General features: G+C 42.2%; 2 protein-coding genes across 2 annotated transcripts; one reads left to right on the top strand and one right to left on the bottom strand.

The window, feature by feature from the left end:
- The first annotated feature begins 213 nt into the window (after positions 1 to 213).
- Positions 214 to 12,136, top strand: LOC130111111 (long-chain fatty acid transport protein 2-like). Its single transcript, XM_056278157.1, has 10 exons — positions 214 to 688; positions 2,428 to 2,637; positions 2,836 to 2,994; positions 3,429 to 3,553; positions 4,261 to 4,455; positions 4,713 to 4,803; positions 4,899 to 5,097; positions 5,227 to 5,324; positions 11,626 to 11,756; positions 11,885 to 12,136. Exons 1-10 carry the CDS (start codon positions 214 to 216, stop codon positions 12,056 to 12,058), a joined length of 1,857 nt encoding a protein of 618 aa, XP_056134132.1. The 3' UTR covers positions 12,059 to 12,136.
- An 839-nt stretch (positions 12,137 to 12,975) lies between these two features.
- Positions 12,976 to 21,247, bottom strand: hdc (histidine decarboxylase). The gene is made up of 12 exons (XM_056278156.1): positions 21,220 to 21,247; positions 20,878 to 21,050; positions 20,358 to 20,471; positions 20,115 to 20,237; positions 19,821 to 19,958; positions 19,590 to 19,733; positions 19,367 to 19,433; positions 18,977 to 19,139; positions 15,207 to 15,297; positions 14,973 to 15,071; positions 14,281 to 14,382; positions 12,976 to 13,846 (listed from the first exon to the last, which is right to left on the bottom strand). Exons 1-12 carry the CDS (start codon positions 21,245 to 21,247, stop codon positions 13,007 to 13,009), a joined length of 2,082 nt encoding a protein of 693 aa, XP_056134131.1. The 3' UTR covers positions 12,976 to 13,006.
- Between the last annotated feature and the right edge of the window lie 922 nt (positions 21,248 to 22,169).

Genomic DNA, 22,169 nt, shown 5'->3' with positions numbered 1-22,169 from the left:
CCTGGTTTCCGTCTGCTGTTTTCTGTACTTGGCTCCAACCTCAAACCGAGACCCCAACAGTCACCACTGTCGGCTATTGGCTGAGCTTTGGTCTACACCCACTTGCAGAGAAGAGCTCAAAGGTCGGACAAAATAGAGAAGTGTGTATGCCAGAGGACCCTACGTAGTGCACCAAAAGTCCAGATCGTCTTTCATGCGGAATATAGCATAAGTATGCATATCATATATACCTTACTTGCTGGTTTGGCAATTTTGCCATTGTTGCTTTACGTAAGGAATCCTTACGTTTTCAAAGACCTGAAACACGCGTTCAGGTGCATTATAATGGGAGTCCGATTCGGACGATACAGAAAACAAAAACCGTTTTACAGCCTTTTGGATCGCTTTCTAGATAGAGTGGCGGCGCGTCCGCAGAAACCGTTCATCGTGTTTGAGAATAGCACCTACACGTATGGAGACGCCGATGAGCAAAGCAACAAAGTGGCCCGGGCTTTGCAAACGCATGCCGGTGTGAAAGCAGGGGACAGTGTGGCTCTCTTCTTGGGCAACGAGCCGTTCTTTATCTGGATGTGGCTCGGCATCGCCAAGTTGGGATGCACAGCCGCCCTGCTCAACTCCAACATCAGATCCAAATCTCTGCTGCACTGCTTCTCCTGCTGCGACGCCAAAGTCCTCGTTGCCGCTGCTGGTAAGCTGCTAGGAGGAGGCCAGGAGTCATTGGGCAATGTGATTGACATGTTATTCAATTCAATTCAATTCAATTCAATTCAAAACTTTATTGCAGACTCGGGGTCCATAACACAAAGACAAATAGGTAAAAGACAAACCCTAGACAATATACAGAGTAAACACAATAAAATAACATAAATGGAACAAGTCAGTGTGTTAAAAGAAGGCAGCTATACCAGTGGTCCCACTGCCGGGATTGGTAGTGTGTGGCACTGAATCTTATACTAGTTAAACTCTTGATGATTACATTATCAGAGTCATTGAGCTGGCAAATAAATTTATACATAAAATTTCTTAGAGGAGCCTGAAAGGTACTGACTGCTGCAGCCACAAACATTTCACTTGCACTACACCATCTAGGTCTTTTTAGTAGTATTCTCATAGCATCATTATAAGCTACTCTAAGCCTCTGTAAGCTTGCTTTTTTATAGTTTGACCACAGGCGTGCAGTATAGAGTGTTGTACAATATGCTCTGATCAGAGACATCTTCACACTAACTGAACACATACCAATCTTGCGTGACAGTGTTTGCTTGTGCATACATCATGCAGCATTGCCTATAAATATCATCTGTCATTTGTTCAGTAATATAATGTTCAAGATATTTCACCTTGTGACATACCACAAGATTATCAGACAATTTAAAACCAGGAAATTTTAGATGATTGACCTCTTTGGTTCTGCAGATCATGACAACACTCTTACTAACATTGTATTTGATATCATGCTCCACACCATACACAGGACATATATCAAGGAGCTGCTGGAGACCAGCGCTATAGGGACTAAGGATGACAAGGTCATCTGCATACACAATATGGTTCACCAAGGTATTACCAGTCATGCACTCAGTGTTACAGGCTTGCAGCTGCTTGGACAAATCATCAATATATAAATTGTAGAGAACTGGAGACAGAATTCCCCCTTGGCTGACACCATTTCTAATCCTCCAAATGGGGCTGAAACACTATTACCCCATTTCACTTGCATAGTCTGGTGGGCATACCAATAAGCCAGAATTCTCACAATGTATTTAGGCACCCCTCTTTGACTCAATTTAACAAACAATTTTCTATGATTAACACAATCAAAAGCTTTAGAAGCATCAATAAAACACATAAGAACTGATGAGTTTTGGCCTCTGTATTAAATGCAATGTTAAATGCAATGCACCTCAAGTTCCTTCATTGGTACGGTTATTTAACTTGACCATCAGGATGCTTATAAATCCATTATGAAAATGTGATGCATTTCACACTGAAAAACAAAAACAAAACTGCTGAGATTGTGCTATTGTTTTGTAATGTACACATTGCACCTTTTATCTGTTTTCATGACTCCATCGTCCTTTTTTCATCCTTGCAGAAATGTTTGATTTTTTTTTCTTTTCAATTTCCTCTTCTTCAAAAAGTCCAAAAGTCAACTGACTTTGTGATGTTATCTTGGTTATCTTGGTCTATTAAAGTGCCCTTTGGTCAGTTTTGTATTTTCCTGTAAACTGCATTTTGATAGCAAACAATGTCCAAATGCTATTTCAATTGCATTGAACACCTGATTTTCACCATGCAAGAAAATAAGATCAGCTCACTTTACACAATCATTCCCTGATAGCTTTTCAGTCCACCTCTCACTCCCAGTGTTCATGTTTTTTCATTCTGTGTGAAATCTGCTTCTATTTTTTGCCCATCTCCCTCAAGAGTTACAGGATGCTGTCGAGGAGGTGTTGCCCTCCTTGCAGGAGCAGGGTGTCCATGTGTTTATCCTCAGTGAGAAATGTGACAAAGAAGGTATTGAGAGTTTCTCTGACAAGATCAAGCTGGCTTCAGATCAGCCTCTGTCACCTCAGCTTCGAGCCGACATCACTTGCAAGAGCCCTGCACTTTACATTTACACCTCAGGAACCACCGGTAAACCTAACTTGCACAATCAAACATTTTATCTCCTACTTTGAAATAGTATTTGAATCATATTAGTTTTAGGATGCTTCATTATTATGATCATGCATGTTTTGCTTGCATGCACTTGGGCATTGAGCTGCACCATTTGATACATCACTGTCACAGATATTGTACTTCAATTTCTGATTGTTGTTGTTTACATTGTAGGCCTTCCCAAAGCAGCTATAGTTAACCATGAGAGGGTGTGGATGGCAACCTTTTTGCAGTCTATTTCTGGAGTCCGTTCAGATGATATCATTTACATATACCTGCCCCTGTACCACACTGCTGGCTTTCTAATGGGACTTGGTGGCGCTATAGACAAAGGTAAGGCTGTTAGCAAGCACTGATGTCTCCATTTGAAGATAGCTTGTATGTGTTGTACCTCCAAAAGCATCACAAAACTAAGATTTAAGTCATACCAGTAAAACATAAATTATTCCTCTGAGATTAAGTTTTGTTGTCGACAATATGAGTTGTTAATGTTGATAACAATGGCAGAGATTAAGCAGAGATCACATGTGACCTCTGTTTAATATTTAAAGGTTATGTTCAAAAAACTAGAAGTAGGCAGGTATAATCTCATAATGCTGCGATGGAGGTAGTGGGACTCAAGTTTAACTTGCGTGTGTGCTGAAGTCTGACGAGTTCAAGTCTAGAATTTGTATCGAACCAATACCAGTTTTCACTGGTCATACCAGCAAGCATTGCTCTCGATATGGAATTATGCATCAAGGAAACCTGTACTTTTCTATTTCTAGGTATCACCGTTGTGTTGAGACGTAAATTCTCTGCCTCTCAGTTCTGGGATGACTGTAGGAAGTACAATGTGACTGTAGTACAGTACATAGGAGAGATAATGCGTTATCTCTGCAACACACCGAAGGTAACCTGTTTCTCTGGCCTCAGTATGCTGTCACACAGTCTTAATCATCATTGTTTGGGCAAAATTCGTAACACTGGGGTGTCCGGGTAGCATAGCGGTCTATTCCGTTGCCTACCAAAATGGGGATCGCTAGTTCGAATCCCCGTGTTACCTCCGGCTTGGTCAGGCATCCCTACAGACACAATTGGCTGTGTCTGTGGGAGGAAAGCCGGATGTGTCCTGGTGGCTGCACTAGCGCCTCCTCTGGTCGGTCGGGGCACCTGTTCAGGGGGAACTGGGGGGGATAGCATGATCCTCCCAGATGCTACTTCCCCCTGGTGAAACTCCTCACTGTCAGGTGAAAAGAAGTGGCTGGCGACTCCACATGTATCGGAGGAGGCATGTGGTAGTCTGCAGCCCTCCCTGGATCAGCAGAGGAGGTGGTGCAGCAACTGGGACAGATTAGAAGAGTAGGGTAATTAACTGGGTACAATCTGGGAGAAAAAAAGAGGGAAAACTCCAAAAAAAAAAAATCTTAACATTGTGTTGTAAGCAAATAGTAGTCTAGGTATCAAACACCTGCAAGACAGATGTCCAAACAGCCATATCTACCATATATTCTCAAAGTTTCCTCATGTGGCGGTAAAAAGATGTGATATTTTCAGATGATTAAATCAGTTCGAGAGTTGTCAACTTTTAATTCAACCTTTACATTTCCCTTTTGCCAGCGAGAAAATGAAAGAGATCATAAAGTCAGACTGGCTCTAGGTAATGGGATAAGAGCCGACACTTGGACCGAGTTCCTGCAGCGTTTTGGAGATATTTGTATTTTTGAATGCTATGGAGCTACCGAAGGAAACATCGGCTTTGTTAACTACACTGGAAAAGTTGGAGCTATCGGAAGAGAGCATTTCCTTCATAAAGTAAGTGAAGAAGAAAACTTTGTGGTTTCTCTCTTTTGAATGTGGGTGAGTTTGACTATTTTGAAGAATTAATTTACAATATCAAAAAAAAACAAAAACAAAACAGTATGCTGATCTGGTTTCACTGGAAGGCTTTACCGAATTGTACTGGTTGTACTGGAACCTAATGTAGTTAATGAATTTCACAGGCTGTAGTGTCTGATGCATGTAATCACTTTTTTTAAACTTATATTTTCTATTTCTGAATTACTATTCAGGGTACGTATCAATATGCCCTCCTAAAGTTCAACACAGAGAAAGAAGAGCCTGTCAGAGACTCCAGAGGCTTCTGTATTGACGTTCCAAGAGGTAAAACAAGACAGCCTCACGACTTCTCAAATAACCATTTTATCTAAACAAAAAACAACAACAAAAATTGCTTCCTTGTTTAAATTTGCCAACAGGAGAAACTGGTTTGTTGGTTGCTAAGATTGGAATGAGAGCACCTTTCAGTGGCTATGCCAAAAACAGGCAGCAGACAGAGAAGAAAATACTAAGGGACGTGTTTGTGAAAGGAGACCAATACTTCAACAGCGGTGACCTCCTAAAGATAGACAAGGAAGGCTTCATCTACTTTCAAGACCGTATGGGAGACACATTCAGGCCAGTGAATGAAATCCTTTGCCCATATCAGGTTCTCTGTGGACTTTTTTTTCATGGTACCCAAACAAAATATAGAATTACAATGCACTGTGCATTGATTTACCGTCCTGTTATTGTCATCATGAACAGGTGGAAAGGGGAGAATGTGGCGACCACAGAGGTGGCCGATCTTTTGAACATGATCGATTGCGTTGAAGAGGCTAATGTCTATGGTGTAAAGGTGCCGGGTAATACTGTTATTCTTCTCTCATGACAGAAGCATCGAACAAAACACTTGCAAACAGCTGTAGCTTTTAGAGCTACAATCCTGAAAATGTACATGGAAAACAAATATGCTCTGTCGCTGGTGTATTGAAGATAATAGCTAATCCTCCAAACCATTAACACATCTTTAATTGCTCATTTTAATGGTTAATGTCTGGTAGGACTTTCATGGGAATTTTTTTATTTCTTTGGAAAATTTTCCCACTTTGTCTCCCCAGTTGTATCTGGCCAATTACCCGGTCGCTGCTCCACCCCCTCTGCCAATCTGGGGAGGGCTGCAGACTACCACATGCCTCCTCCGATACATGTCTTATTCTATTTACTTACTTGTCTTATTTACTTATTCTAGCTGTGGCTGTTTTTCACCTAGTGTGTCCTTAAATATTTCTTGTTGCCTAGCTGTTTTAACTTAGTTATCCTTTTAGCTTATAAATATACTCCTTGGTAACTTGCTGTTTGCAGTATTAATGGTATTGTGTGAGGTTTGATTAGAGTTTTACATAAGTGACCAGTGTCAGGGCAATAGGCCTATTTTCAGTGTACCTCTTTGGCCAATTGGGTGTTAAGTGGCCAGGGTGTGGCCAGAACATCACAGAGATTTATAAGTCTGTCCTGATTCAGTTTCAATCCAGTGTGCATTTTAACTTCTGTAGTGATTCTGAATTGCTGGTTCATCTAGAATAGAGTAAGTATCCTCTTTCTTGCTTAACAAGTTGCTATTAGTCTTATTGCAGCTGCTTGAGTATTAGTCCTTTTGTCTATACATCTGCTGCTGGTTCCTAGTGGGATCTTATTCTAGATGTAGCTGTCTTATTCTATTTACTTACTTGTCTTATTTACTTCATCTAGCTGTAGCTGTTTTTTCACCTAGTGTGCCCTTAAATATTTCTTGTTGCCTAGCTGTTTTGGACTTAGTTATCCTTTAAGCTTACAAATATATTCCTTGGTAACTTGCTGGTTGCCGTTTTAATACAATTGTGTGAGGTTTGATAGAGTTTTACATAACTGACCAGTTTCTGGACAATAGGCCTATTTTCAGTGTACCTCTTTGGCCAATTGGGTGTTCAGTGACCAGGCTGTGGCCAGAACATCACAGAGATTTATAAGTCTGTCCTGATTCAGTTTCAATCCAGTGTGCATTTTAACTTCTGGAGCGATTCTGAATTGCTGGTTTGTCTAGAATAGAGTAAGTATCATCTTTCTTGCTTAACAAGTTGCTATTAGTCTTATTGCAGCTGCTTGAGTATTAGTCCTTTTGTCTATACATCTGCTGCTGGTTCCTAGTGGGATCTTATTCTAGCTGTAGCTGTCTTATTCTATTTACCTATACTTGTCTTATTTACTTATTCTAGCTGTAGCTGTTTTTTCACCTAGTGTGCCCTTAAATACTTCTTGTTGCCTAGCTGTTTTGACTTAGTTATCCTTTTAGCTTATAAATATATTCCTTGATAACTTGCTGTTTGCAGTTTTAATAGTATTGTGTGAGGTTTGATAGAGTTTTACATAAGTGTCCAGTTTCTAGACAATAAGCCTATTTTCAGTGTACCTCTTTGGCCAATTGGGTGTGGCCTGCACTCATGGCAGACAATTAGCAATCAGTGTTCTTTTAATCACTGCTGCTTCTTGGAGGCGTCAGGCAAACAAGCGTAGGTTGAACGAAGGCTAGAGTGACTTTTTCAAGCCAAGACTTCCTCAAGCACGGACTCCTCTTTTTAGATCCGGTCAGTCATCTGTATTTTGTGTACCTTGTATAGACTATTTGTTTCTTTCGCATTCCTGTCCTTTCCTCTTTCCGGGGCTGGAATAGACGTTGGGTCACTGCTTGGCACTGTGACCCTACCAATCTCATCTATCCCACTCTCTCCACTCACATTGAGCAAGTGGTGACGGGAGGGCTCTGGAATTGCCAGTCTGCAGTGCCGAAAGCTGAGTTTATCTCAGGCTACGCATCCTTGCTCTAACTGAGACCTGGATAATGCCAGAAAACACTACCACTCCCACAGCTCTGTCTGATGTGTACTCTTTTTCTCACACTCCCAGAGCTGGGAGGCGGGGTGGTGGTACTGGCTTGCTAAAATGCAAAAATACTCTGTTTCCAATCCACAATTTTCTCTGCCCTATTTTGAATTTCATGCTGTTACTGTCTCTTATCCAGTCAAACTCACCATCGTGGTTGTGTACCACCCACCAGGCCCCCTTGGTGAGTTTCTGGAGGAGCTTGACACACTTGTCTCGCACTTCCCTGTTGATGACTCTGCACTTATCCTTCTCGGTGACTTCTCCTCCTTTGACCTTCACCTCTCACCCTCTCCTCCTACCCATAAGGCCGGCAACCAGCTGGACCCTCTTTACTAGACACTGTCCTATTTCCTATCTCTCTGTTACTCCCCTCCAGCTCTCTGACCACTATTTTATGTCCTACTCTCTCTCCCTCTCTTCACCCCCTCTGCCCCTTCTCCTACCCATATGGTTTCCACCCGTAGACACCTCCGCTCTCTCTCTGCCACTGATCTTTCTTCCTCTATCCTCCCTACACCTGAATCTTTCTCTCTCCTACCCTCTGACACTGCTACTGATCTTCTTCTCTCTACCCTCTCCTCTTCTCTGGACAATCTCTGTCCCCTCATCTCCAGGCCTGCACGCCCAACTCCACCTGCCCCTTTGCTGACCGGCTGAGTACATACTGACAGACGGAGCCTGAGAGTGGCAGAGCGCAAATGGTGAAAAGGCAAACTCCCAGAGGACCTTCTCAACTTCCAATCTCTTCTTTCCACTTTCTCCTCCTCCCTTTCTGCTGCTAAGGCTGCCTTCTATCACTCTAAAATCCTATCTTCTGCCTCTAATCCTAATAAACTCTTTGAAACCTTCTCTACACTTCTTCAACCCCCACCTCCTCCTCCTACTTCCTCCCTTCTTTCCGATGACTTCGCTAATTTCTTTGACAAGAATGTAAATGACATCAGATCCTCCTTTTTTCACCACCACCCGGTTAGTGCTGCTTGCATTATCCCACTCTCTGCACCCTCCCTCACCTCTCCATGTCCCACCCTATCCCACCTCGCTCCCCTCTCCCCCGACGAAGTTCTAAACCTCATCACATCCAATCGCCCCACCACATGCTCCCTTGACCTGGTCCCCTCCCCTCTTCTTCAGTCTATAGCACCTGAACTCATTCCCTATCTAAACCACCTCATCAACAGCTCCCTCCAGACAGGATGCTTTCCATCTGCCTTCAAGACTGCTAGAGTCACCCCCTTCTCAAGAAACCATCACTTAACCCCTCTGATGTAAAAAATTACAGACCGGTTTCCCTTCTACCCTTTCTATCCAAAACTTTCGAACATGTTGTCTTTAACCAACTTTCTTTGTACCTCCTCCTGGACCCCAACCAGTCTGGGTTCAGGGTGGGTCACTTGACAGAGACGGCCCTCCTTGCAGTGACAGAATCGCTGCACTCTGCGAGAGCAAACTCTCTCTCCTCTGTCCCAATACTCCTGGACCTGTCAGCTGTGTTCGACACAGTGAACCACCAGATCCTCCTCTCTACCCTCAATGGGCTGGGTGTCACAGGCTCTGCACTCTCAATGTTTGCAACCTACCTGACGGGTTGCTCCTACCAGGTGACATGGAGGGGATCTGTGTCGGAGCCTCGCAGACTGACTACAGGCGTTCCACAAGGTTCAGTTCTGGGTCCTCTCCTTTTCTCCCTGTACACGACATCCCTAGGTTCTGTTATTCGCTCGCATGACTTCGCTTACCATTATGCCGATGACACCCAGCTGATCTTGTCCTTTCCTCCCGCTGACACACAAGTAGAGACACGCATTGCTGCGTGCTTGACTGACATCTCGGAGTGGATGGCAACACACCACCTGAAGCTCAATCTGGACAAGACAGAGCTGATGTTCCTCTCGGGGAAAGGTTGCCCGCACCAAGACCTGGCCATCACCATTGACAACACCGTGGAGACACCAACTTGGACTGTGAGGAATCTGGGTGTGATCCTGGACGACCAACTGTCGTTTGCTGTAAACATTGCATCGGTTGCTCGCTCCTGCAGATTTCTCCTCTATAACATCAGGAGGATTCTCCCATTTCTTACCGACGAGACAGCACAGATGCTCATCCAGGCTCTGGTCATCTCCCGGCTGGACTACGGCAACTCCCTTCTTGCTGGCGCCCCGGTGTCGGCCACCAGACCTCTGGAGTTTGTTCAGAAAGCTGCAGCTCGTCTGGTGTTCAACCACCCTAAGTTCTCCCACACAACTCCCCTTCTCATGTCCCTACACTGGCTCTCAGTAGCTGCTCGCATCCAGTTTAAGACTCTGGTGCTAGCCTACAGGGCAGTGAAAGGAACAGCACCTTCCTATCTCCAGGCCATGGTCAAGCCCTACACCCCCGCCCGACCACTTCGCTCTGCTGCCTCGGGACACCTGGTTGCCCCATCGCTCAGAGGCCCTTGCTGCCAATCGATCTGGTCATGGCTCTTTTCTGTCCTAGCCCCGCAGTGGTGGAATGAACTCCCCACTGATGTCAGGACAGCAGAGTTACTGCCCATCTTTCGGCGCAGGTTGAAAACTCACCTCTTTAAGAACTATTACCCTGTTACTTATTCTTAGCACTTATTGTATTCACTCATTTAAAAAAATCTCTTTCTTGCACTTTTACTTTAGCACTGGTTTTGCTCTTAGATGCTTCTTTAGATGCCCTTATGACCTCTGATGACTAGTAGTTCTCCTGATTTCCTACGTTAAATGCACTTCTTGTAAGTCGCTTTGGATAAAAGTGTCGGCTAAATGACTGTAATGTAATGTGGAGTTGCCAGCCACTTCTTTTCACCTGACAGTGAGAAGTTTTGCCAGGGGGATGTAGTGCATGGGAGGATCACACTGTTCCCCCTCCCCTCTGAACAGGCGCCCCGACCGACCAGAGGAGGTGACCAGCAGCAACCAGGACACATACCCACATACAGCTTCCCACCCACAGACATGGTCAATTGTGTCTGTAGGGACCCCCGAACACGGGGATTCGAACCAGCGAACCTTGTGTTGATACACAACGAAATAGACTGCCACGCTACCCGGACTCCCCTTTCATGGGAAAATTTAAATGGTGCATGGTCTTTTACACCTTCATTGTACAGCCAAATGTGGGAGGTAGCGACAATTTTGAAATAGAAGTAAAGTTGTTGTAGGTAAAAAAAAAAAAAAGAAGCAAATGTTGAAGACAACATGAAATGAAAATTGCGCTTCTTATTTTTTTTTACTTGTTAGCTCAATTCCCAAGTCATATTATGCACCTTTTACGTCAAGATCTAATGACCTTAACTTCCTCTAAAACAGGCCTTTTTTTTGTGATTGCATCACCAAGTCCAAGGGGCCGAGCGAGCAACATCCCAACCAATAATATCATAAAATACCTCACCCTCATTTCAGCATCACGTAAAACCTGCGCAGCGCAAAAATCTCACAATCCAGTCAGGAGATCAAATCAAAGCCCTCCCTACATTTTTTCCTACTGGGATTCCCACCCTAAGAGTCTGTTTGACTTGGAAATGTGTCAAGTTATGGAAGCAAGTTACGCTCTGAGTGTCACTTCACTTTGTCTTTAGGTGTTATGTGTTATTATACATGACGGGCTTCTGTCATTCAGTGATGTGAATGACAATAGCAAATCAAAGTAAGCACGGCAAACCAATTCAAATGGAAGGGCAGAAGATACTCAGTATATTTTGCTGACATCTGTCAAAAGGCCTTCAGAATAATGTTGATACTGAATAGTTTGGTCAGGTGTGCAAGTCTTTAGTAGGGCATCAAATAAGCAAAACACCTCAGCTGGCTTGGCATCTCAGTTTTTGAATGCAATTATCAGGATGGTGGGAGCGTGAATCATTCATTAGTTTGTTTCAATCTGTACCGTTCAGCAGTGCTTGCTACTATTGTATGATATATTATGCCTTGGGGCTGCCAAAATAGTGCACATAGCACCTTTACCAAACATACTACAACATCAATAGCTAAAATCCAGGTTCCCCTTTATTTTGTTTTATTTATTTATTTTTTCAGAAGTGGATAAACTGCTGACACAGCATCACTTTTATTAAGAATGGATCTTTGCGAATCGGAGTGTTCAAATACCAATGCAATACCAGTATCACCATTGATGTCAGCATGTTAAACAAGAACTACATTAAGAATTAACTGTCGCTTTAATGACCTGTGATTCCCTTTACATTTCCCTTTGCTTTTAAACTTGATTGAGTAGGACACGAGGGAAGAATCGGGATGGCAGCAGTCAAACTGAAGGATGGCATGGAGTTTGACACCAGCTCTACATACGAGCTTGTCAAAGACTGCCTCCCCAGCTACTCAAGACCCCGTTTTGTTCGCATACAGGTAAATTTGACTATTTTCACTGTTGCTTCAATAGTGAAATAACATGAATAAAAAGTGTGTACTTATGCAAGTGTGACAAGAAAAAAAATTTAAATAATTGTCTTTTAATCCAAATCGTTCCTTGACAGAGTGCACTGGCAGTGACTGGAACCTTTAAACAGATGAAGGTGAGGCTAGCGGAGGAGGGCTTCGACCCAGCCGTCATCAAAGAGCCCTTGTACTATCTGGAGGACAGAGAGGGCTATGTCCCCATGACTCAGGACATATTCAGTTTAATCTCAGAGGGAAAGGTTAAACTCTAAACAGTTTTGTTTTGATCCTGGCAAGAGCTGTCTTTTATGTTTTAATCATAATGTTAAAGACCCAGTCCAGTGAAAATATTTTTACCAATCTTGTATTTTTAATAGAGGGTTTGTTAATTATAAATACATACCCAAAATTATAGAACTATTGTTGTTATGACCATATGACTAAAGACCCTTGAGAAACGCTCATCCTGATTGTCAACATAATTCCAGAAAATCCATTTGCTGCTGGTGATAAATTACATCCTCTAATACCCTGATTTGATTGAACAGTAAATGAATTGTCATCAGTCGGCCTGTCAGTTGGCCTGTTTTTGAATAGTTGCTAGCAACATCATTGCTATCAATAAAGAGTCTTGTGAACTCAGGGCCATGCCCCCTCGACCTCCTGCTGTGTTTGGAGACGGTGAACTAAAACAGTTATAACAAACCAAATGATCCTTCTGAAACGACATTCCCAACATTAATATTCCACAATAAAACTTGTCTGATAATTAATTTCAATGGACTGGATCTTTAAGTCAGTCAGCATCAAAAAACCCATTTGGTTTTAGGTTTGAGGAGATTCATGATGAGCGTTGTGTATACTGACTCGGACCTACTCTTTCACCACCTTTACCACAGATTTTATGGGTTATTATACCAAAATTATTTTTCTTTTTTTTTACTGAACATGTATGAAAACATTCCAAGAGTAATATTTTTGTTTAAATGTTTAATTAAGCAAGAAAATAATCAACAATCTGTTTGACTGGACTGTGAGCAGTGGATATTATTCTCAAAGAATTTACCTTATATTTTTATAATTGTACCCTATATAATATTCTATGCCAAGAACTCAGACTGTACTCATACATTGGCAAATAGCTTGATTTCCACAGCAGAGATATTTGTTTGTTTTTAAAGCTTGTACAGTTGGATGTTAGTCAATGATAAAGCACACCTTTATGGAAGCTTGTGGGCAGCGGTGGCTTCCAGAGGAGTAGGAGAGGGAGTTTTGCTGGGTGCAAGGGAGGGAGACATACATGTCAGCCTTCTGCAAGTGGAGAGGGGTTTTGGGGGAACATGTGGAACCTTCAATGGGCAAAACAGCTCATATCTACCATACTGCACCCACTGGTTGCAAAAACTAGGCACACTATAGAACTTTGTCAGCTTTTTCAGGACCTGTTTACCCAGAACACTTGAGGGCAACTCTGGAGTCTTGAACAGGGGGCCTAATCCTGTACCTGAAGGCAGAGGCCTTGATGTGGAATCCGTCATTGGGGGGAAAACTACAGGATCTTTAGGGCCAGGCTTTGGCTCAAAATTATACTCAGACAGCGGCCCAAAGTTGGTGCAAGGCAGCAGCTCGCTGTTGCAGCTAAGAGAGCGTATTGGCCTCCTTGATCTATCCCAAGCCTTGTCTATCCACAGCTCCACTTGGACCTTGTCAAGTCTGGAGGCAGAACTGTCTGTCTCCTCCAACGGTGGCTCTGAGTCAAAGTTATTCTTCTTGTCCATGCCTGAGGTGTGTTCAGTGTCACCTCTTGAGCAAATTCTTGTTACTTCATCCTCCTTTGCATGTAGTTCCTCGGTATTACTAAGAGGTTGCATTTCTGCCAGGAGATTGGAAGCTGTCTTGGAGATAATGCTCCAATCTTTGAGGATGTCATCTGATGTGGTGAACTGTGAGGTCACCGTAAATCGGATAATACGTTTGGTGTGTATGTCTGCAGGAATGAGGTACATGGTGCCAGACCGTGTCAGTCTTCTCAATAGCTCCTGCGTCAAAGCATTTCCACCCTGGAAAGAAACAATTTTTACTTTGTACAATGCTAAAACACACAAGGCTTTGTGTAGGCTACTTCTTCATTACAAGGCATTTGAGAGTACAAAGCCTTTAGTGAAAATCATAAGACATGAGAAGTATCTGGGGCTGTGCTAAAGCTTGATCATCTTCATGTTAAAGTCCTTGCTTATAATCTTTTGATCTCTGTAATTGCTTGTCCCTTTCATAATACCAGATAACCTAACACAGTGACACAGCTTTGAACAAGGTGTGACTTGAAAGATTGTGAAACTCAGTAATCATTAGCCAGTAAGATAGCTTAATCAACTTAATTGATAAAATTAAGTTGAACACATTTTGTTCTAACTATGCTTAACCATTTACTTTAAATTTACTATATGTTATATGGGTTGTTTGAGAGGATCTTTGCAGTGTGAGTGCTACAAACCTTCAGACAGAAGACCACCAGGCCAAGGTGTCTCTTGGCAGGAACTTCAAAATTACAGTCATTCCTTATGTGAGACTCCAGGAGCCTCGCCATCTCAATACCCTAAAACCAGAGGAAATATTTCTTTATTAAGAATGGATCTTATTCCCCCTTGTTGTTCAGATAGTTTTGTCCTGGTTGTCTGGAATTTTCCACACCAATATCGGCAAAGAACACCAAGCAATTATGCAAAATAATTGAGTCATAGAGCGACTACAATGTTTCACTGGTTTAAACTTATTTACAGTAATTTGAAAGTAATGTATTACAGCTGTATTAAAACCTTACTACTCAACTGAACATTACGTGGAAATAAAATGTTTGATCAAATTTTTGATTATTTTTTTCTAAAAAAAAAAAAGCAAACAAAAAGCACACATACTATTATCTAAACAATGTAAAATGCATATGTATGAAAGCCATAACCACCAACAAGAAATGTTTAAAGAAGTAATTGATATCAAATTTATGAATGAACGCTATCAATTATACTCAGTCTACTGTGCCATCAATACACATTCCCTCTATACACATTCACTTTTCTACAACTCTCTGTCCTCATTCAATACCATTAGATGTGTGATATTTTACATTTGGGTAAGATATTGGTGATCTCACTTGGTTGAGCGTAACGAGAGGTGAACAACACTTACATGTCTGATATGAGCCTGGAGATTTTTCAGGCCAAAGGAGCGCATGACAAACCAAAGCTTAAGAGAACGAAAACGTCGGCTGAGGGGAATCTGCCAATGCTGAAGAAATAAAAAATAAATAAGATAACAGTTATAGTAAGCTCCGGGAGAATAATTAAGGTCATATTACAAAAAAAGTACAGTAACATGACTAATCTTTTTAATTGGAAAATGGATAGAGGAAGCTGGTCTTACCATAAAGTCAGTGGCAGCCTGTGAGTTTTCATGTCGGAGGTAGACAGGATCAACACTGAACGTCTGCTGGAGCTTATATTTGTCTTTTACCCTATGGTAATAAGGATAATCCATGTTAGCCATCCTCTAGTCCTCAACAAACACTCGTTACATGAAACCTAAACGTTATTTTTGAAACATTATCAGCAGAATTTTCTCTTTTTTGAAACCACACGTGACAGTAAAAAAAAAACAGGAAATTGAAGACGCAGTTCAGCTGTACAACCATGCAAAAGGAGCAGGAGTCTCCAACACAGAGTGCCCAGATAGGGGAATGAGATCACTGTAGTATTTATGTTTCAGAAAGCATGGAACAAAATGGAAAACATGATATTGTCCATAAGCAGCTAAAGTGTTAAAGTTTACAGGGGCAATAGTCTGCTTACAGACATGTATACACACATTATAACACATAATGTGATGGACTAACAAAGAAAATGAATGGTGGCGCTTGTATTCTTTTTTTCAAACGGTGACACTGAACTTAATAACTGGAAACACATATGTTGAAGCGTGCACCTAAAATAGAAATACCTAAAATATAAGTTAGATACAATTTGTGCCATTGTGTTATAATTAATGGCTACGGGTAATTGTTAACATTGTGTATTTATGCACTGTTTAAATTTTAATTTCTTTTTCCCTAATAATATAAAAGCCAGCATACATTTACTTTGTAATTGCTGTTTGAGTCTTAATTGAACATTTCACTTTGCAAAAGCAGTGGAACTTACTGGTCCATTTAACATATTATTTAGTCCTGGTATAATTGGTAATTAATTCCATATAGGTCCATATAATATGCATTCACCAAACACATGAATTCACTGATATACATGTTAATTAAGAGCTGCAATATTGTTGAACCAACACCTGGCCCTACATGAATCCACGATCTTATAGAACCAGTCTGTTTCTCCTGGCTTTAAATGTTTGCATACCAAGCAGTCAGTTTTAACTAGTTTCATACATTTACTTAAAGAGAACCTGTCAGTTTTAACTAGTTTCATACATTTACTTATAAAGAACCTGAAGGAAGATGAAATGGCTTCAAATACCTCAACCTCAAATATCCCTTCTCCATTTCCATAACAACACAGACTGGTAATTTTAACATTCATTTCCCAAACTCAAGCCCCGGATGTTTACATCAATAGATCTCTCAGTCATGAAGAACACTCAAGTCAAACCAACTTTAAAGGAAGAGCTGCTTTTCCACTGGGGAGACGTCAGAGTTTATGCACAGCATGGATTTTTTTTTTTTTTGCAATAAAAGTTGACCTGGAGATACAAGGTTTGCTTTGTCTGAATTTATCAAAGCACCTTCAGATAGATCAACCATGAACAGCTTCTCTGTCCAGAATACCAGACTTAGGAACTGGGTTTAATGCTGAAGACTCCAGCATCCCCGTGACCCTGAAAGCAGGATAATCGGCCCGGATAATGGATGGATGGATGGAAATTGAATCTACCCTTCAGGTGCTTACTATGCCCATGCCAAGAGTGTGTGAATTATAACTGGATCATTGCAGTAGATAGAGATTGAGATGTCTCAGTATTTAACTAAAGTGAACACAGGGGGCGTTAATGTTTTAGGAAGTCGGGAGTTGAAGAGAAGTATGTAGGAGTGGTGCAGGATATGTATGAGGGAAGTGTCACAGTGGTGAGGTGTGCGGTTGGAATGAAAGATGGGTTCAAGGTGGAGGTGGGATTACATCAAGGATCGGCTCTGAGCCCTTCCTTGTTTGCAATGGTGATGGACAGGTTGACAGACGAGATCAGGCAGGAGTCTCCGTGGATGATGATGTTTGCGGATGACATTGTGATCTGTAGCAACAGTAGGCTGCAGGTTGAGGAGAGCCTGGAGAGGTGGAGGTATGCACTGAAGAGAAGAGGAATGAAAGTCAGTCGGAGCAAGACAGAATACCTAGGCATGAATGAGAGAGAGGACAGTGGAATGGTCAGGATGCAAGGAGTAGAGGTAATAAAGGCATATGAGTTTAAATACTTGGGGTCAACTGTCTAAATCAAAGGGGAGTGCATAAGCAATGTGAAGAGGAAGATTGCAGGCAAGGTGGAGTGGGTGGAGAAGAGTGTCAGGAGTGATTTGCGACAGAAGGGTACCAGCAAGAGTTAAGGGAAGGTTTACAAGATGGTTGTGAGACCAGCTATGTTATATGGTTTGGAGACAGTGGCACTGATGTAAAGACAGGAGGTGGAGCTGGAAGTGGCAGAGTTGAAGATGCTAAGATTTTAATTGGGAGAGACGAAGAAGGACAGGATTAGGAATGATTATATTAGAGGGACCGCTCAAGTTGGACGGTTTGGAGACAAAGCAAGAGAGGCAAGATTGAGATGGCTTGGACATGTGTGGAGGAGAGATGCTGGGTATATTGGGAGAAGGATGCTGAATATGGAGCTGCCAGAGAAGAGGAAAAGAGAAAGGCCAAAGAGGAGGTTTATGGATGTGGTGAGAGGGGACATACAGGTGGCTGGTGTGACAGAGGAAGATGCAGAAGACAGGAAGAAATGGAAACGGATGATTTGCAGTGGCGACCCCTAACGGGAGCAGCTGAAAGTAGTGGTAGTAGAACACAGGGGGCGTCCAGGTAGCGTAGCGGTCTATTCTGTTGTCAACCAACACGGGAATCACCGGTTGGAATCCCCGCGTTACCTTCAGCTTGGTCGGGCGTCCCCAAAGACGTGTCTGCGGGTGGGAAGCCGGAAGTGGGTATGTGTCCTGGTCGCTGCACTAGCGCCTCCTCTGATCGGTCGGGGCGCCTGCTCGGGGGGGAGGGGGAACTGGAGGGAATAGCGTGATCCTCCCACGTGTTATGTCCCCCTGGCGAAACTCCTCACTGTCAGGTGAAAAGAAGCGGCTGGTGACTCCACATGTATCAGAGGAGGCATGTGGTAGTCTGCAGCCCTCCCCGGATCAGCAGAGGGGGTGGAACAAAGGTGGGGGGGGGAATTTATAGCATTCCTTACCAACCTTGCCAGAGGATGAAAAAGTGCACTTAGTTGGTTTTACCCAATATTGGGCTAGTCACGTACTCCATTGCTACAGGGTAATTGAGAAACAGACATGCTAAAATGGAGCTTCTTTATGTTTTATACAGAGGGGCTCAATGATTTTGACTCTTCCACTGATTTAGAAGTACATTCTTATTGAACAGAGGCCCCTAACTCCGCCAAAACACTAGTAAAATATTCCAACAAGCATGGTACATCCTTACAGTGATGAAAAGGGAAGAATGTGAGATGTGTATATATGATTAACTTCACATTGTTGTGTATGCCCAGACCTACAGAATACAGTTTGAAGAGAAATGAAGAAGATGGGTCTGGGGCCAGGTTAGGCTGGCTACAGGCATGGGTTTGAAATTTTTCCAATTAACCTTATAACTCAGGAAGACACCATACAGACAAAAAAATATGATAGTTTAGGTGCATTAGCCTTTAAAATAAACAGTAACATATCATCTGAATAGAAAAAGATGTCATCAGCATCAAAACATATATCATAGGTGAACACCTGACTGTTACCTCAATGCTTTGTTTAATCCCTCTGTGCAAATATGTGGTATAAAGCCATTGGTTATTACCACAACCAAAGGATTGTTTACCTGATCAAATTTAATCTGGCCAAGCTGATTGGTTTTTATCTGACTTTATGGTAATTGTAATTATTTAGTTTCCATGGGATCAAGTAATATGATACTCATACTTACCAGAAGGCTGTACAGTCAAAGTGAACCATCATCCATTTGGACGGGTTAAACACAAAGGAGTCTGCAAAGTCAATGCCCTCCAAGGACCAGCGCAATTCAGGACAGAAGTAGGCTGAGCCGGCATATGCAGCATCAACGTGGAGCCAAAGACCCACCTCTTTACCTTCACAACAACACACAGAATGCAAACTTAAAATTTTCTATAAAATTCATGAACCATTTTTCTTAAAACTGCATTCAAACTCTATAACTGCATGAAAACAGTACAACCAGGTTACCATCCCAAAATGAAAAATAAGGCTGTGATAAACGTTTGACTTTATAATCTTTTGAGTAATTTAAATGAAGGTGAAATAACTAGAGGTAAAATAGATAAACTTGTAGACCTACATATTGGACCCAGTTCAGATAGGTTGTCAAAGGCACATACTCCTGTAGTTCCCAATGTGGCACACAGCTGGACAATAGAAAATCAAACAGACAAGCAAAGAAAAATGATCAAATGTTTCCAGGCCCAAGAATTAATTCCATCATTTTATACTACTGAATATTTGATTTGCATAAAAATACTGTGCATCAACAAGAAATCTCTCTAACACCACCAAACACCTACCATAAAAGGGACCAACCCCCTCCTTCTGTCCTCCCGAATAGCTTGTTTCAGCATAGCTCCTCTCAGAGAAAAATGCTCATCGGTGGGCAAAAAACGGATTTTCACCAGAGAGATCAGCCCTGCCTTCTCAACTGAGGAGTGGGCCTGGAGACACCAAACCACATGGGGTCAATCAACCCATTTTCATTTGGTTGACAGGAATCTAGAACAGAAAGGCATTGGGAGACAGACCTGGTCTGAAGCATAGACTACCAGTCTGGCATTAAGCACTGACACATCTATGTCCTGATCGAGTCCGGCCTGCAGCTGCAAGATTTTGTCTTTCCTTGCTGCTAGCAGAGCCACCAGGGTGCTTTCACTCACTGTACTCTGGCAGAGGAGAGAAAAACGGTGGAGTGTGTAGAATTTAATAGTTTAACATGCAATTTACTACTAGGTGTCATCAAATGGCACCATCTCCAGAGACTATTATGCTATAGCTTTGGAGATACAATAAACAGTACCAAGTACCAAGGTGTAGCCTACCTGAAGAATGCCTCCTCCTCTGCTGTCAGGATGATGATGCAAGAAGAAGGAGGGCAGCCCCAGGGCTTTACACAGCCAGTCCATCACATTCATCTCCAACTCTGTACATGCAGGACTGGAAGCCTATATAAAACCATCAGAGTAGTAACACAGTATTTTTTATTTCAGTTGTGATATTTTTGTGGTTTAATGCATATTGTGGAGGCGGAATATGAACATTACAAGAGAGGGTGTTTCCATTACCCAGGTGAATCCAATGCAGTTGATTGCGTCAGCCAGCATGTCTGCGAGCAGAGAGGGCCATGAGGTCAGACTGGGATAGTAGGCATGCATGTGAGGGCTCTGCCAGTGAACCACCTGGGAAACACGGGACATCATGAAAAACTAGAAGGCCTTATTCCACTACTGGCATGTGCCATAGTCTGCCGTAATGATTTAATGAGCTCACGGGTTCAGAGACCTGATTCTCTTTTGGGACCCGGTACACAATTATCATATTAAAAAAAAAGTAAAAAAGTAAAAAAAATTAATATATTTCAAAATATCAGTTTACACATGCAAAAATACCAAAGTTGTGTCATGATATGAAAGCATCCGAATCTCATCCCAGTAGAATACCACTAAAAGAGGATAAACGTTAATCTGGAATTATTGCCCAGCCCTACCCGACCTTCATGTGGAAATCTTTTGATACTGCAAGGGCGAGTTATTTCAGTGAACTACAGAGGGAAACGGCTGAATTCACATTCAAGTTTGAACTTACCCCAGGCATGATGACTTTCTCAATATCCTGGAAAATACTGTCCCAATCCTCTGGCTCGGGTGGAGCACTATCAGGGAGGAGATCCCTCATGTACCCTGGCTTCACATCTGGAATCACCCTCCTCTCTCTGATAGAGCCCAGGTAGTCAGTGATGTAGTCCACCATCTCCTTACCTACAAGATATTGTTTTTACTGCATTGAAAGGAGCATCAAATGTATGTGAACTCAGTATATTTATCATGGTGATTATACTCCTCTTATGCCATGCACGTGTGATTGGAATGTAATAATGATGACTTGGAGGGAAGATGCCAAATATCTTGTAATGCAGCCAAACATTACCCCTGTGATTGTATTCCTCAGCTTGCATCCTTGAAATGGTAGAGCTTCTTCCACGGAGAGATATGGATATGTAGCTTTGTGTAACAGGTGGCTGCTGTGATGCTCTGCTCAGATTACAGAGCTATATACATCCCACATTTAAGAACACACCCTCAACCAATGACGCATGTAATTCCTCAAACAAATGTCCTCCATGTACTCTTTCTGTCTCAAAGGTAATAAGTCACATCACCATTTTGCTGGGATGACTGCTGGAATAGGCTCCAGCATCCCCATGACCCTGAGGGCAGGATAAGTGGTTAAGATAATGGATGGATGGTTTTACTAAATACCTACCTCCCTGTGGGTATTGATATTGTGTTTGTGCAATAGTAGACCACACAAATTTGATCACCGAAGTTCATTATAAATTATCTTCGATTCACAGTTGCATGGGAACGAGAGCGTTTTATCAAGGGCCAGGTAGCTGTCCATAAATTAGTTTCATCAGCTAGAAGTCTCTACCGCCTCTGCATATCCCTCAGCATGGATTTACCACCATCAGATTAGAATAATAACTGCAGCGGATATTAGTGAATGTTTGTGCATCACAAACCCTTCTAAAATAACACTGTATCTCAGCTCCCGGTACTCCCATCTGGCCGACACAAACATCATGCCAGCTCCATAATTTGATACAATAATCTATCAATGCCATTTCAAATTACCATATTTCAAAAAGGCATTACACAGGAATTTTTTTTATCATCCAAGGCTTATTGTAATGCTTGTTTCGGATGATGACAAACCAATGGAAAAGATAGGGAATACTGAAAAACTGGATGATAAATGACTACAATGCACATCTATACCGTAGCTTATCAATGCCTTTTATCCCCTGACAAAAGCCTAGGTAGCACCTGGAGGGTTCCCACCCGCCCATGTTGACTGTGCATTGTGTTCAATATGTG

Source organism: Lampris incognitus, chromosome 4 (genome assembly GCF_029633865.1).
Source record: "Lampris incognitus isolate fLamInc1 chromosome 4, fLamInc1.hap2, whole genome shotgun sequence".
Taxonomy (NCBI): Eukaryota; Metazoa; Chordata; class Actinopteri; order Lampriformes; family Lampridae; genus Lampris; species Lampris incognitus.
The sequence above is the reverse complement of the archived record's forward strand: the minus strand, read 5'-3'. Positions and strand labels throughout refer to the sequence as shown.